Raw genomic sequence first — 15,419 nt, forward strand, 5'->3', positions numbered from 1 at the left:
ACTGGGATGTGTTAGAGACACTTGAGAACAACATTTAGGAACAAAAACCATTCTGATAGCTTTTTTGATTAACCCTTTAACAACCAAAATGCCCTCCGGAACGGAATGAAACAGCCCGGAACGGCGACTTCCCAGCGAGCCAGTGTTCCCAAATTCACCAGTCCCACATGACTACATGGGATGCATGCAATAAGACACAAAACTTCCACAAAAACCACATTCCGATACCCGTTCCGGGCTATAATAGGCTTTTACGTAAAACAGCCTGGAACGGCGACTTCCCAGCGAGCCAGACCTCCCAAATTCACCAGTCCCACATGACTACATGAGATGCATGCAATAAGACACAAAACTTCCATGAAAACCACATTCTAATACCCGTTCCGGGCTATAATACACTTTTACGTAAAACAGCCAAGAACGGTGACTTCTCAATGAGCCAGACCTACCAAATTCACCAGCCACACGTTGCTGCCTCTCCTTGTGTTGGGAAATGGGAGATAACACAGGATGACCCAGGAACCTCTGGGGTGATCAGCAATACCCTTTCTTGCTGTTTGCAGGCCCACTAAGCAGCACTATTGGTGCTGCTACCAGGTTGCGAATGGCTGGTGAATTGGGGAGAGAGAAAGAGAGATTGGAGGGGCAAGTCGGCTGGCGTTTCTGCTGTAGGTAATGAGAGAAGACACTACTTGCTGCCACTGAGCCACCTCCACAGTATAAATATAGCATACCTGGGCTGCTGCCTTTTTGGTATGAAAAAAGAAGGGATCATCCTGTCTCTGCAGAGACCAGCAGATCTTATAGTGCCCCTAGTGGGAAGAAGAGTAAACTGCAGCTATTCTCTAGCACCAAAAGCTATCTGTAGTTGCATTCAATACTAGTACTAGTATAGCTTACTACAAAAACCTTGCTAGGAAAGAAAAACAACAATGTACTATATTGTTTTCACACACATACCTCATTAATCATTACTAGAGCTGCCAACTAAGTAATAATATTTATTGGAGCAATTTGTTTTGCAGTTAAAATTTGCATACTGTCAACATTTCATTCAGGATGTTTTGTGTAGATGACTGCATAATTTATAAACAAACACTACCACTCGTTGGAATGAAAGGTCGTCTTCAATATATATTACAGTGACATAAGAGAATCAAAATATTCACAAAAATACAGAAGTGTGCCCTTAACTTTCAGCAGTACCAATTTAAATTTGACATCAAATGAAATTTGTCTCTGTTAAGGGCTGTTTTACGTAAAAGCCTATTATAGCCCGGAATGGGTATCTGAATGTGGTTTTCATGGAAGTTTTGTGTCTTATTGCATGCATCCAATGTAGTCATGTGGGACTGGTGAATTTGGGAGGACTGGCTCGCTGGGAAGTCGCCGTTCCCAGCTGTTTTACATAAAAGCCTATTATAGCCCGGAACGGGTATCGGAAAGTGGTTTTCGTGGAAGTTTTGTGTCTTATTGCATGCATCCCATGTAGTCATGTGGGACTGGTGAATTTGGGAGGACTGGCTCGCTGGAAAGTTGCCGTTCCAGGCTGTTTTACGTAAAATCGTATTATAGCCCGGAATGGGTATCGGAACGTGGTTTTTGTGGAAGTTTTGTGTCTGATTGCATGCATCCCATGTAGTCATGTGGGACTGGTGAATTTGGGAACACTGGCTCGCTGGGAAGTTGCCGTTCTGGGCTGTTTCATTCCGTTCCGGAGGGCATTTTGGTTGTTAAAGGGTTAATCAAAAATGCTATCGGAATGGTTTTTGTTCCTAAATGTTGTTCTCAAGTGTCTCTAACACATCCCAGTGTTTTTGGCATCAATTTCTTTTATAAAGGGCCCGTTCCGTCCTGTTCTGTTCCGTTCTGGCTTTTACACTGTCTCCGTTTGTTGGCGGTGTGTGTTCTTGTTTGTTTTTTCCTTCCCCCTCCCTAGACCCTTTGTTTGGGGCTGCGGCGGCTGCCGTTCCCCCCGCAGGCTCAGCTGTCTCTTGCAGACGTTTTTTAGCTAGGAGCTCGTGGCTGCGGCTTCCCCTTGCAGCCTTAACGCCTGTCCCAGCCGCCAGTTTCATCTCTCAGGTGGCGGCAGCTTGTAGTTTGACGGCTGGGAGCTGCTGCGGCTTCTCTTTACACACAGCTCCTCTTACAGCCTTAAGTTCCAGGTGGCGGTGGTGGTGGCTTGTAGTTTTCAGCGGTTGGAGCTTGCTCCCTATTACAGCCACTTTGGCTCCCCAACCACCTCATGAAAACAGGCTACCTGCGCTTGCCTGCCCGCTCGCACATCTTAAACATAAACAGATCGGCAAGCGCGGGGGGCCCCCAAAGCTCAGGCCAGGGGCAACTGCCCCGCTTCCCGGTGCCTAGGGGCGGTACTGTCTCTGCTTTTTAGTCTGGGAGATAAGAAATGGGATCCTGTGCCAGCTTGCTGAGGATGGATTGATCATTTGCATGCTTATTGAGTTCAGTGGGATTTATTCCTATGTAATTATGGTTAGGATAGGTAAAACTGACACTGGGGGAGGAGCAGTGGGAGGGGAGAGGAGGGGGAAGGAGAAAGGGAAAGGTTTGGGAGGAGGGGCAAAGGAAGGGGCAGGGGAGGGCAGGTTTGATCATTTGCATGCTTATTGAGTTCAATGGTATTTACTCCCATACAATCATGCTAAAGATAGGTAAAACTGACCATGCGGCGGAGGAAAGAGGGGATTGGAGGGGGAGGGGCAAGAGGGAGGGGATAGGAGGAAGAAGAAGGGAGGGTGGGTTTGGTCAGTTGCATACTTTTTGAGTTCAATGGGATTTATTTCTGTGCAATTATGTTTGCCTTCAAGTACATTCTGACCTACGGCTACCCTATGAATAGGGTTTTCATGGTAAACGGTATACAGAAGTGGTTTTACCCTTGCCTTCTTCCGAGGCTGAGAGGCAGTGACTGTCCCAAGGTCACCCAGTGAGCTTCATGGCTGTGTAGGAATTCCACCCCTACTCTCTCAGGTCGTAGTCCAATACTGACCTGAGGCAGGGGCGAGGGAAGGTAGGAGGAGGGGGAGGAGATTGGGTGGATGGGCACTGGGCAGAGGGGAAGCCCCCTTTCTTTCCAAATGAAAACACTGTGAACAGTATCATTGCTTTTCAGCATTTCCCCCACCTTTTTATTCTACAGCAGGCACATGTAGCCTCCTATCCAAATTTAAACTGAAATTGTCCCTGGCCACATTCATACAAGTCCTTTATTTCACTTTGGACAGTCAAGGCTTCTCTCAAAGAATCCTGGGAAGTGTAGTTAATGAGGGTGCTGTGAGTTGCTAGGAAATGCCCTGTTCCCCTCACAGACCTTCAATGAGAACAGTTGACTGTTAAACCACTCTGGCCACTGGAGCTCTCTCAGGGGAATAGGAGTCTTCTCTTAGCATCCTTCACAAACTACACTTCCCAGGATTCTCTGAGGGAAGCTATGACTGTCTCACATGAAATCAAAGTCTGGTGTGGGTGTGACCCCCTGATGAGGCAAGCCAAGCAGCTGTAAATCTGGCTTTTAGAACACTGACAGTTGGTTCTTACTGAGCATGCCCGACCTTATCATTCACTTCAATGCAAAATTTCTTAAATATGAACCAGGCATTTATTTAGCTTTTAAACTGCAGAAGATGAAGGTCAGAGTATGGGGCAAGGTCAGTAACAGGATTACAGGTGCTCTGTGAACATGGCTAATTTTTAATGAATTTCAACAGATTATGAGAACTCTGAAAGAAGTCCAAAAGGGGTATTTCCCCCCCTCTCTTTAGACTCTGAACTGTCTGTTTTACTGACTGTTTTATTGCCATGAAAATTGAGAGGGTTGTTAAGGAAGCGTTTCTGAGTTCAGGACTATAAGTTTTGTAAGGTTTTGTTTTGAAATGAGCTTATGGGAAGCATCAGAATGGCATGGGGTGTATTTTCAATTTAACATTGCAGAATGTGAAAAGCCACGCTGGCTATAGTGGCTGTATAAATCAAGTCAAATTGTGGAATGCTAAGATCTTTCTCCAAGGGAAGGAAAAAGCAGGTGCTCCATGTGTGTTTTATCCCAATGAACTGGGGCGAACACATATAATGACATGTTCAAGACAGCATCAATAAGTCCCTAGGATTAGAAGACATGTGATATAATAAAAACCATTGAGGTGATAGAAAGTAAAACTAAATTCATGGGCTAAGAAGGGCAATAAAACAGCTTTAATAAAATACTGCTTCACACAAATATGGTATTTTTTCACAAACATGGGTTCAGCAGACTTAGACAAAATTGTATGTTCATCTTCCCCCAATATGTGGGTGTTACTTGTACTGTAATGAAAAGAGGAAGGTGGGCTTTTTATTCTTACTCCTTGCTCTGGCTGTCTCCCTTCCCCCAATAAACCATGTTTCAAATATTACTTGCTTTTTACAGTTTTCTTGTCCCTCTGCCAAGGATATTTTTTAGTTTTCTTTCACAATATGTGTAACTAGCTAACAGGATGGTAAATCAAATGCAAACCATTATTATTTTTTTATGGTGACTCAAATTTAGAAACAGTGTAATGTGAAGCATATACGAGTGGTATCATCCAATTTTAAATAGCTGCCTTTGCTCTCCTTACATGTAGTGGCAAGAATCCTTCTGGTGCAACTTCTCCCATTATGGTGCTGCAGTTAAGGGAGAAGCCACATCTTCCTAACATCTCTTGGCCAATGGACATTAAAAAAATTCAGGGAATACACAGAGATGAGGAAGCATCAGGAAGAATTAGATACGAAGGCATAGTGACTACAGAGCAACACAGACCAAAACCATGAGCCAGGAGAGGGAAATATGGGGTACAAAAATCTACAAAACATGCAGTTAAAAGTGAAATAAGAAAACTGGAATGTTTGAAAAATAATAAAGTACCCCAAATCACCCTAGATAATCAATACAAGAATGAAGATGGTTTCCAGAAGACTACCACAACATTTTTTTTAAAAAAGGATTTGGTTTTTATTTTGAATTAATATTATATCCCAATTAAAATGCAAATATTTCATGAATAAATTATTTCCAAATCAACACTGAACATCTGAAAAGAAATCTTTGATGAAAGCATGATTTTGTATGTACCAAGGCCACAATCCCAAGAACACTTTTAGGTATACAAAAGAGGCAGCTCTACCTTTGAGCTGATTCCATTTTTCCTCTCTCCGACTTTTTTAAAAGAGCCCCTTGAGAGCATACTGTGATACTCTTTTGAAGCTCCACTGCCTTTAAACAGCACATGAAGATTAGCATGGGATTAGTCTTGCCAGATGGTGGTGCTAGGGAACCAATTTTTTAAAAAATATTGCCAGGAGGGAATGCAACAGCCTCAAAAGAAAAAAAAGGGGAGGAAATATTTTTTTAATTAAAAAAGAACAGAAAGGCATACAAAATAGTGCAGAAAAGTGAAGGACTTCTGAAGGGTTTTGCAGTGATCTTGTAGGTATCATCCAGCAGGTCACTTTAATACTAGTGCAACTACTAAATAAGTATGATTAAGTATGATAGCTCTTATTAGGGCAAGAAGAGCAGTTTTAAGAAATTCAGAAACTGGAGCACTGGGAAAGCTATAGTCTTCACCCATTTAGAATACTTATACCCCAACTTTTTATCAAAAGGTACTGGCCCACTATCTGGTACCATCATGTGGGCAACTATAGTAAAGTTCTTGATAGTAAAGACCAATCAAAATCAGAGAGAGCAGCCGTCAGCAAGAATTGGGAAGAGTGGTACATTCATATGATGATAAATTGCACATAATTTCTGGAATGTCTTCAAACAACAGAAGCAAATGCTCTCTAGCAACTCCGTTTATAAAAACAAGTTTTATTAATTTACGATATTTATGTATTACCTCTGTCATTAAAAACCTCCGAGACAGCTAATAAATTATTAAAACAAAATATACAATATGACACGACTTTATATTCAACTGTTTAAAAGGCACATTTGTATCACAAAAAAAGAATATTTACCTCTTTCATAATGTAATTCAATGTTCAAATTAACATTTTGGCTGAAAGGAAAGAGCAACCAATGTAATCAATGTAGCTCTGACCTTACGCATAGGTAAGGTTTCTTGGTAGATTTGACACAGCTGCTTAGGCACAAGACTTGTTTTTATAATTTCATGATACTCATTTAAAATAATGCACTCTGTTCCCAAAAGGCAACAGTTATGTTTTTCATCAAGTTGAAGGCACCTGACTGGTTCATTGAGAGCAAGCTCTGTATTATAAGTAACTTTATTACATACCTAGTATGTAACTGAAGATAGTTTAGGCAGAGATGGGAAAAGACCAAAGGATTTGGAAATACAGATATGTACTAGCTTCTACTGCCTTTCAGAGTTAGAGGCAACTTAAGAGAAAAATCAACTTATGGAGTATTGAAAGAGAAGAGTTACAGATGCAATGGAATATTTTAAAAAATAAATATATGCCTAAATAAGGCAAAATGTCATTCCCAGATGTAAACAACGGCACCCAGCGGTTTTCTGAAATAAGAAAGGTAGGCTGGCAAATAAAACTAGACTGCCAATGTTTTGCATGTGAAATACATCTCTCATTTTTTGTCAGATGCTGATTTTCAAAAATCAGCATAAATGTTGTATTGCATAAAAACATTTGTGTAGTGTTTAGCATCCACATCATTTTAAGCTTAAGGTTTTCTGAACAGAAACAGCATCCTAAGCTGGGTGGTGATACTTGACCAAGATTTAAAGTCGATAACATGTTTCACCTTTTGCCAGTGTATAATGAATAGTGAAGTCAGTCCGTCAATCTGGATCTTCAAGCATGTTTTAAAACCTTGATCTCACAAAAAGGGTATTTGTCAATAAAGGGCTCTAAAGGCGAACAGACCTCCCCCCCATCTCTACCTTCTCTAACATTGTTCTGTGTAATTTGTACAATTGCTGGCAGAGATTCCACAGTTGGATATACAATACTTACATTCACAAAAATGAATGTATGCTTAATAAATAAGTTGATTTTACAAAAAGTGCTTTCATTAGTCCTTTCTGGAAGTAAATTAAAGGAAATGTTTAAGTACTTTTTTAGTTCATAATATAGTATGCAATGTAGCTTCATCACAAAGATGTGTTTTTTAGAATCACTGAATTTTCTTCTCCATACTTTAATCTCCTTTGGCTTTTAGATGCACTCCTGTATTTAATTCTGTAAATGAATAGACAGAGGGGGAAAGTAAATTGTCAAAAAGAAAATCCTCCTACACAATGTCATATATTGACCTTTACATTCAAAAAAATGGCCCATCTTTCAATCAACAGGCAGATTTATCAACTAAACATAAAATCAAACCCTGGGTTTTATTAAACTTAAGGCCCAGACTACAAGTCACATTAAACAAAATTTTTAAAAATGTGCTTAAACTGGCCACTTTATGTGAAGCACCAATTCTGGATTATGTTCCTGATTTGGACTGGACTCCTGTGGTGACTTCCTTCTGAAAGTTGTGCCACTACCTGGCCTGCCCTTGGGGCAAACAGCAGCGGTGGTGGTGGTCAATTTCATTGGGAAAGTGGTGAGGGTCTCTGAACCAGATAGAGGTGGAACTGTCTGTTTCTCCTTCAAAATAAAGTGATCAGTTTGAGCACACTTTTTAATAGTGTGCAGTTTAGCCCTAAGAAGCCACAACAGCAAGCTTTTATCTACCTTGTACACTATCCCACTATTTTTCAGGAATTAAGCCATTTCTGTTTTCCTCGTTTTCATTATTTCTCTTGTAAATCTCAATCTTGATGGTAGGAAATAGTGCTTCTTCCTAATCTGTCCTATAATCTTGGCTCCCACAAATCATTTGCCCTTACCCTTTAACTCTGAGCATCTGCTCAATGGTGTCAGGGAGAGGTGCACCATAACTTTCTGGAAGAAACAGGGTCAGGATTCCTGTCAGCACTGTCAAGCTTCCCATTAAAATGTAGGGAAGAAATCTATCATAAGCACCTGGTAGAAAGCACAAGAGGACAACAGTAGTAATAAGTAGTTAGCATCAAGACGTTTAGCATAGACCATTTATTTTCAAACTGTGTTATGGGGTTACATGGAAGCTTACTGGGGATTCCTCAACACAAAGATTAGTTAATGGCACATCCTCCTCTGCAATGGAACAAATGGGGTTTCTCAGGCATGATGCAGATGCTGAACCGATTATCAGAAAGTGGCTTTTAGCACTAGAAAGTAAGATTTGGAACTTACCAAGATATACAAAGTAAGGTGAGAGGATGCTGCCAAATCTGGAGGCCATTGAACTGGCACCGACTCCCATGTTTCTCACAACCGTTGGGTAGAGCTCAGCAGTGTAGACATAAACCATTGAGAATGAGGATGTGATTCCAAACTTTCCAATCATCATCAGGGTAATGGACACAACACTAAGGTCTAAAAGTGAGCACAAAGCTATGTGTCACTGAAGTTTCTACCAAGTCAGTAAGTACATCGACCATCTGCCATTCACTTTATTCTAGCATTTTAAAACATTTTCATTGTAAATTCAGGAAAATGAGCCACCTTAATCTGTCACAGCAAAAAACAGACTAAGAAGCTTGTTGCACCTTACAAAGACTATCCAATGTATTGTGATATAAGCTTCTGCAAGCAACAGGCTACTTCAGCTGATGAAGTAGGCCCTTTTCTACTGTAAATTTAGTTAATTTTATTATAAAGTAACAGATAAAATAAAACCTGTAAAATAAAATAAAAAGACTGACAGGTTAGTGTAAAATTGCAGGTATGCTAGGAACAAATGAGAGAGGTCATTTATTTGTGTACAGCTTTGTATGCCACCCCATAATATAAAGGTCTCTGGGCAGTTTACAATAAATAATCATAAAAACAATTTAAATACAAAATCAACATAAAATCAAAATCAACATAAACACAAAAAGAACATTAAATCTGACAGCAGACACAAAATCTGACAGTATAGCACTGTGAACTCCTTTTCTGGCTATTATATTGGTCTTCAGATGTAATGATCACAAACAGAACAGGCTTCTGTTTTTCATAACGTTTTAATAACAGCCACTTGCTCACTATATTACCTATTATGATGTTTTTTTCAGCCAGAGTTGAAGCTGGTTGTCCTTGTGGATTATGGGCCTTTTCAGTGGTGGGCCCCCTACTAGTGGAACACTCTCACCAGGGAGGCATGCCTGGTGCCATCTATCTATTTCTAGGCACCAGGCAAAGACCTTCCCCTTTACCCAGGCTTTTGGCCCTTAATGCGTGGGGCCTTAGCTATTGATGGTTGCTTTTAGTGCCTGGGGTGGGGTGGGGTGGGATCTGTAGCCCTGTCGTCTATTTTGTACTGATGTATTTTTACGTTTTTATTGATTGATTGGGTTTGTTTTAACTGGTTTTAAATGTAAGTCACTTTGGGTCACTTTTGTGAGAAAAGCGACTAACCAATCATAATAATCAAAAGTAGGAAAAAGTGCACATCAAGCAAAATGTCCTTACATGTAGGCACCAACTGAATAAAAAGAAGAACACATCCTCCTAAGAACAAGACTGCTGCCATAGAATACCGCCGGGGGAGATATTGGAGGAGCAGCCAGGAGATGGTATAAGCTGGGACTTCAATTACTGCTGAAAGGAAGCAATTGATATAGACGTTTCCATGTAAGTTCGGGGTATCCAGAGAGAGGCCAAAGTAGCCTATGGAAATGACCATCCTGAAAGACAAAACTATATTGTGATACATGTAGAGGCCTCAAAAAACGGGGCTGCGTTGGACACTAAACCTTGTTTATTTTTTATTTTATTTAGCAAGATTTATATACTACTTTATATGTATATACTATAAAAGTAGTTTACATAGAATGGGTATTATTTATATCTATACAGTAGGGCCCCGCTTATACGGCGGGTTAGGGACCAGGCCCCTGCCATAAAGTGGAAATCGCCGTAAAGTGGAACCCATTGACTATAATGGGTCGGGTCGCACGAAAATGCCGCAAAATGCCGCAAAAGCACAAAATTGGCTTTAAAATGGGGATTTTCCCCTAATTGAAAGCTGCCGCATCAGCAGAATGCCGGAAAACAGAACGCCGTAAAGCAGGGCCCTACTGTATACTATAAAAGTAGTTTACATAGAATGGGTATTAAATATTTATTTAAAATAGCAATAAAACAGACTTTAAAACAGTAGACATAATAAAATGACCAAAATACAGATAAAATTGACAGATTTTAAAAAGAAATGTACCGTACATACATTTATACATGGCAGCAAGTGTTTCCAAAAATCTCAGTCTGTCTCCCCTTGTTGCTCTGCAGGGCAACACCCGGGTGACACCATGAGGAGGGTGACACCCGGGTGACACCATGAGGAGGGTGACACCCAGAGCCGCCCTACCCCGCACCGCTGCCCGGCAAAGGAGCCAAGAAGTGCTCCGGGTCGGCACAGCCAACTCCTCCTCGGAGGTGGGCGGGCAAGACCAAAAGCAGGCGCCCGCTCGCTAGTGGTGAAGCCGGGACAGGCCTTTCACCGTCAGCCTGGAGCGTGTGGTGAGTGCGCATGCAAGGCCAGCCACCCCCGTCTATGCACCTGGGAGGGCACACACTGGAGGTCCGCACCCCCTTGCAGTCCCGCTAGTAACGCCGCTATTGCTCTGTGTACTAAAGTCCAATCCTTGGTATTCATTCCAAGGGCAAACTTCTACTGGGCTCAGACACCTTACCAGGGCGTCTCATTCACAGGGAGGAGTGGGAAGATGCTCTTCCTCTCCTCTCTACAACACACATAAAGTGGCATGAGAAATGGGCACCCATCAATGAAGTCTGGATATGTGGTAATCCAATTAGGTAGTCTTTCCCAAGGAGAAGAAATTGCATGAATGAGGCCACTGTGCGTAGAGGCCTCCTTGCAGACTGCTCACCTCAAATGTCACTTCAGCTGCATTGTTAAGAGCATGGGTGCACATACCAGTTTCACCACTATGTGAACATACTGCCATTCCAGTAAGGTATCTGAATGAAAGTGATTCCTAAACCTCTCACACACAATCAGCAGTTTTGCATGTTGCTTGACCGCACCACTTCAGATTGCAGGTGAGGGAATTGAGCTCTGAAAGCTCCCTCATGTATAAGTTTCGCTATGCATTCAAAATAAGCAAATCAAGGTACAGCCCAGAAATATCTCCCTGAGATGTTAGTTTTGTATAGGAGAGCTTTTTATGTGTAGGTGAATAAAAATTTCCCATGGGAAGCAGTACAGTCTCACAACTGAAGAATTTTGTAAGGCTGATGATAATCATGTAGTTTCAAACTTCCAAAGAGAGCAGGATTCATCTGCTGTACCAAACGCACAAAAAGCTGAGGGTGAGTAAATCTTTGATATGAAGTTTCAAAGAAAATGCTAGCTGGAATAATTAGTTTGAGATTTAGACTGGTGCAGGGACATTTCCATATTCTACTATGTGAAGTGCCATATCCAGGTCTGTATTTATAAATAATAAAGTCATTTTATGAAACTGCTTTCTTCAGAAATGTGGCTCCTGGGCCTTGGACAAATAAGTGTGTATAGGACTGCATCTCAGCTACTCTGAATCAACTTTCCTAAACCTGGTGGCCTCCAAATATTTTGGACTACAACTCCTATCAGCACCAGGCAGCATGGCCAATGGTTTGAGAAGATGGGAGTTGCAGTCCCTAGAACATCTGGTGGACACCAGTTGGGGACATCAGCTCTGAATCATATAGATCAGCTGTTTAGTAAGGAGGTGAGAACTGTTTGTATTTTAGTAATCTGTTCATCATTTGCTTACCATAAAATCACACACATGATAGTGATAGATCGGATATTTCGAGTCCTCACTAGGTCCAAAATGCTGTATGTCTGCTGTTCCTGGGAGTTCAAATCTTGTACCTATGGGGAAAAAATTAAAACACACATACGAAAACTTGTTTCTTTTTTCTAAAATCACGTGATTATTTTTTAAAAAAAATTAAGTGGATTATCATGCAGCACAAAATATAAGTTGTATGTCCAGTGGAAATAATGCAACATCTCCAATGCAGCATTGCTGTTATTTTAAAATTGTTTATATAGGCAATGTATTATTTAGTGCAGAAAGTGGACATTTTTAAAATTTGAATGATAGTTCTTAGAAATATTGGTATTTTGTTACAACTGTATTTATTTAAAATGAATGTGAAATCACATTTTCTGGTTTCACATTTTCAGCTTCAAGGTGCATCCCTGAAAATCCGTTTGGATAGGCTGCATTAGGGAGTTTCCTGTTAGCAACTCCCTAGCGCATCCAAGGGAACTGGAGGAAGTGGTTTTATAGATGATTTTGTTTCTTTCCAGAAGAAGCAGCGTGAATTCAAAGTGCTGGAGGAAGAACTTTGAAACTAGGGTGGTTTCTTTGCAGAGGAATTAATGTCCTGCTTTTAGGGGCATTTTTCTCTCTGAACAGACTTCAAAAGGGTTCCCTGTAACTGCTGATCGATGCTTACAGCGAGACTCTTTGAAGGCATGGTCCCAGAGCTGACTGGTGTTGAAAGCACATCTCCAAAGGAAGATTGGCTGTTACAGCTACCGTCTGTGAATTCTGACGGTTTAGTATGACATCAGATCATTTGACATGTGGGTGATCTCACCCATCTGTCAAAGTTGACCTGCTGAGGGTGGGGGAGATAAGAAACTGGCCTGCTGTTTGGATCCAGTTCCCTACCCCTGCAAAAAAACGGATGTTTATGTAAAAGTCAAGTGTATTTCAAGTAAAAGTACAATTGGAAAAAAATTAATGTACCATCTCACAATATTTTTTGTTTTATGTATGGCTTGTTTTTATGTGTTCTGCTTAGAAATTCAAATGATGAAACATTTTAAATAAATAAATGCTTTTATTTATTTGAGGATTTATATTGCACCCTTCTAAGATAACAATCAAAGGAAGGAATCAAGGAAGCTTATAAATAAAAGTTAAAAACAAACCTTAAAATAAGCATCATAAAATATCACAGCACAACAACTAAAATCGTATCATATCAAAAAGCCAACTGCTAGAATAAAACAGGAACCCATTTAAAAGCAGGCAAAGAGGGCCAAATGAACCTCTCTTGGGAGATTATTCCATTGTTTAGAAGCTACCTGAAACATCTCCCCATCTCTTGGGCCCACCAGCAGCATTTTAGCTGGAGAAGGTACAATAAGCAGAGCCTCAGAAACATGAGTGCAAATCTCAAGTAGGTTCATATGGGAAGAATGTTTCCAAATACAACTAATATCATTGTGCTCTTCCTATAATGCATTAAGAGTAAAGTAGAGGGAAATGGGGGAAAATAAGCTTTGTAAATTGCACATGCAATGGATGTAAGTGTCCTGCCCAGAGTGCAAGTCATGAAACGGAGGCGAGACTGGAATTAATTCTTGTTTTATTAGAGTAACATCAAAGGCAATGCATTTCATAGACTTGGTTATGCTAACTCACTACAGTCCCTAACTAAGCTACCTAGGCATACTCTGCAGCATGTGAAGAAAGTTGACTCAGCAACCGGGTCAGGGGGGCGCCGCCTTAAGTAGGGAAGGTCTTCGTCCGCAATCTCTGACTCCTTCGTAGTCCCACCTTCTCGCGACGTCTTCTGTGGGACGAAGGGGGGTAAGCCTCCGCCGTCTCATCTGACAGTACAGGCTCGATAGATGCCTCAGGAGGTGGGAAAGCATTTGAAGTGCCAGGTGGGGAATCCTGGGGGGGGGGTTGGAGCTGGCGCACCTGCCCGGTCATTCCCCAACGGCTCTGTTGGGGCATCTGTAGGTGGAGCGAAGTCTGTTTCGGCGGGAGAACTGTCTGTGGGCCTACTGGCAGGCTGTCAACTACTCCCCCTCCCTCTTTGCCCTCAAAAGTCTCATCTACCTCTGATTCCTCCCCCTGCTCTATCTGAGGAGGCTGGGGCTCGGCTGACTCCCCTCCCTGATCCCCCTGGGGAGCTGGGGCTCAACAGTAAGAGGCACAGTCTTGCTGCCGTGTACAGTTGTGTAGGTGTTTAGCTTCACTGTGCTATTCCCTTAAAAAATGCTGGATGTTGTATGCTCCAGAACAGGAGAGCACTCAGTCTGCAATGAGTAGTGCACTCATAAGACCTGAAACTGCCTCAAGGTAAAGCATGGAGAACCCTCTACCAGTTTCACCTCAGAAATGAGTCTGCAGATAGACTGCCTTCAAGTCAATCCCGACTTATGGCTACCCTATGAATAGGGTTTTCATGGTAACTGGCATTCAGAGGGGGTTTCCTATTGCCTCCCTCTGCGGCTAGTCCTCCCCAGCTGGCTAGGGCCTGCTCAGCTTGCCACAGCTGCATAAGCCAGCCCCTTCCTTGTCTGCAACTGCCGCTGGGGGGCAACTGGGCTCCTTGGGACTATGCAGCTTGCCCACAGCTGCACAGGTGGCAGGGCACGTAACCCCTGAGCCGCTCACTGTGGGAGTGATCTTTAGCTGGCCCTTGACACCCAGGAGACACGAGTGAGGATTTCAACTCACAGACTCTGGACTCCTAGCCAGGCTCTCCTCCCCACTGTGCTATACCAGCTGTTAAAGTCTGAAGAAACCATTACTGTTGTTTGAGTCTCGGTATGCCATGGACATGGTATAATTGCATTGTTATTTATCAGTGATGTTATGGGCATTATCTGAGATATTTGTGCTGTCCCATTTTAATCCACACCTCAAAACATAATGCACTCTTAGTTTTTAGAAACAGGACTGTGAGGAGGCACTGGCAATCAGGTCATGCCTCTGTGAGTTTCTGCAGGAAGCTTCTCTGGCAATAAACAAAATTAGGAAGTTTAGTGTCCTGGCATTCTAAGGAACCTCAAGGGGGGATAGAAGGGAGACCAGCCCACTGTTGAATATAACAAGAATTACTGTGGGTTGTGTACTGTTCAAAAAGACAATATTCCTGAAACTGAGAAGATACTTATAACCTTCTGCAACCAAGAAGCAACATCTAAAGATAATCTAACATATTATATATGTTGCATTTTAAGAGAGCTGGGGGGAAATCCAGGTGGTTGCCAAATCACAAGACACAGTATAAAGTACATTTCATAAAGCTGTATCATTGCACAGGTGGAAAATAACTGGATATCCAACAGATTCATGTATGGCGATAGGTACGTTTCATCTCTTGTTTTAATGGGTGCTACCATACCCACACACTGAGAAGACAGTGTAAACAGATGGAACACATGAGCAAGTTTACCTTAATAGGATCAAATATTACATCTGGAGCTGTAACATGGTTCTTTTCTGCAGCTTTCCGAATGATGTCTTCTGCTTCCTGAACCCTTCCTTGTGCAAGCAGCCACCGAGGGGATTCTGGAATGAACCTGTGATGTTTCAACGTAAGTTCAACAGAACAGC

At 41.8% G+C, this 15,419-nt stretch overlaps 1 protein-coding gene across 2 annotated transcripts in view; it reads right to left on the reverse strand.

Moving 5' to 3' along the window:
- Positions 1-4,212: 4,212 nt before the first annotated feature.
- Positions 4,213-15,419, reverse strand: part of LOC133380228 (organic cation/carnitine transporter 2-like) — a 47,717-nt gene continuing 36,510 nt past the window's right edge. Inside the window, exons 5-10 of one of the 2 annotated variants that reach the window (XM_061617062.1) lie at positions 15,259-15,385; positions 11,820-11,920; positions 9,511-9,725; positions 8,248-8,430; positions 7,860-7,995; positions 4,213-7,206 (exon numbers count right to left, since the gene is read on the reverse strand). In XM_061617062.1, the coding sequence (XP_061473046.1) occupies positions 7,119-7,206; positions 7,860-7,995; positions 8,248-8,430; positions 9,511-9,725; positions 11,820-11,920; positions 15,259-15,385 (850 nt within the window). In that variant the 3' untranslated portion in view covers positions 4,213-7,118. The remainder of the gene's footprint in view (positions 7,207-7,859; positions 7,996-8,247; positions 8,431-9,510; positions 9,726-11,819; positions 11,921-15,258; positions 15,386-15,419) is intronic. The other variant, XM_061617063.1, reaches the window with a different exon arrangement.

The sequence above is a fragment of the Rhineura floridana genome, chromosome 3 (genome assembly GCF_030035675.1).
Source record: "Rhineura floridana isolate rRhiFlo1 chromosome 3, rRhiFlo1.hap2, whole genome shotgun sequence".
NCBI lineage: Eukaryota > Metazoa > Chordata > Lepidosauria > Squamata > Rhineuridae > Rhineura > Rhineura floridana.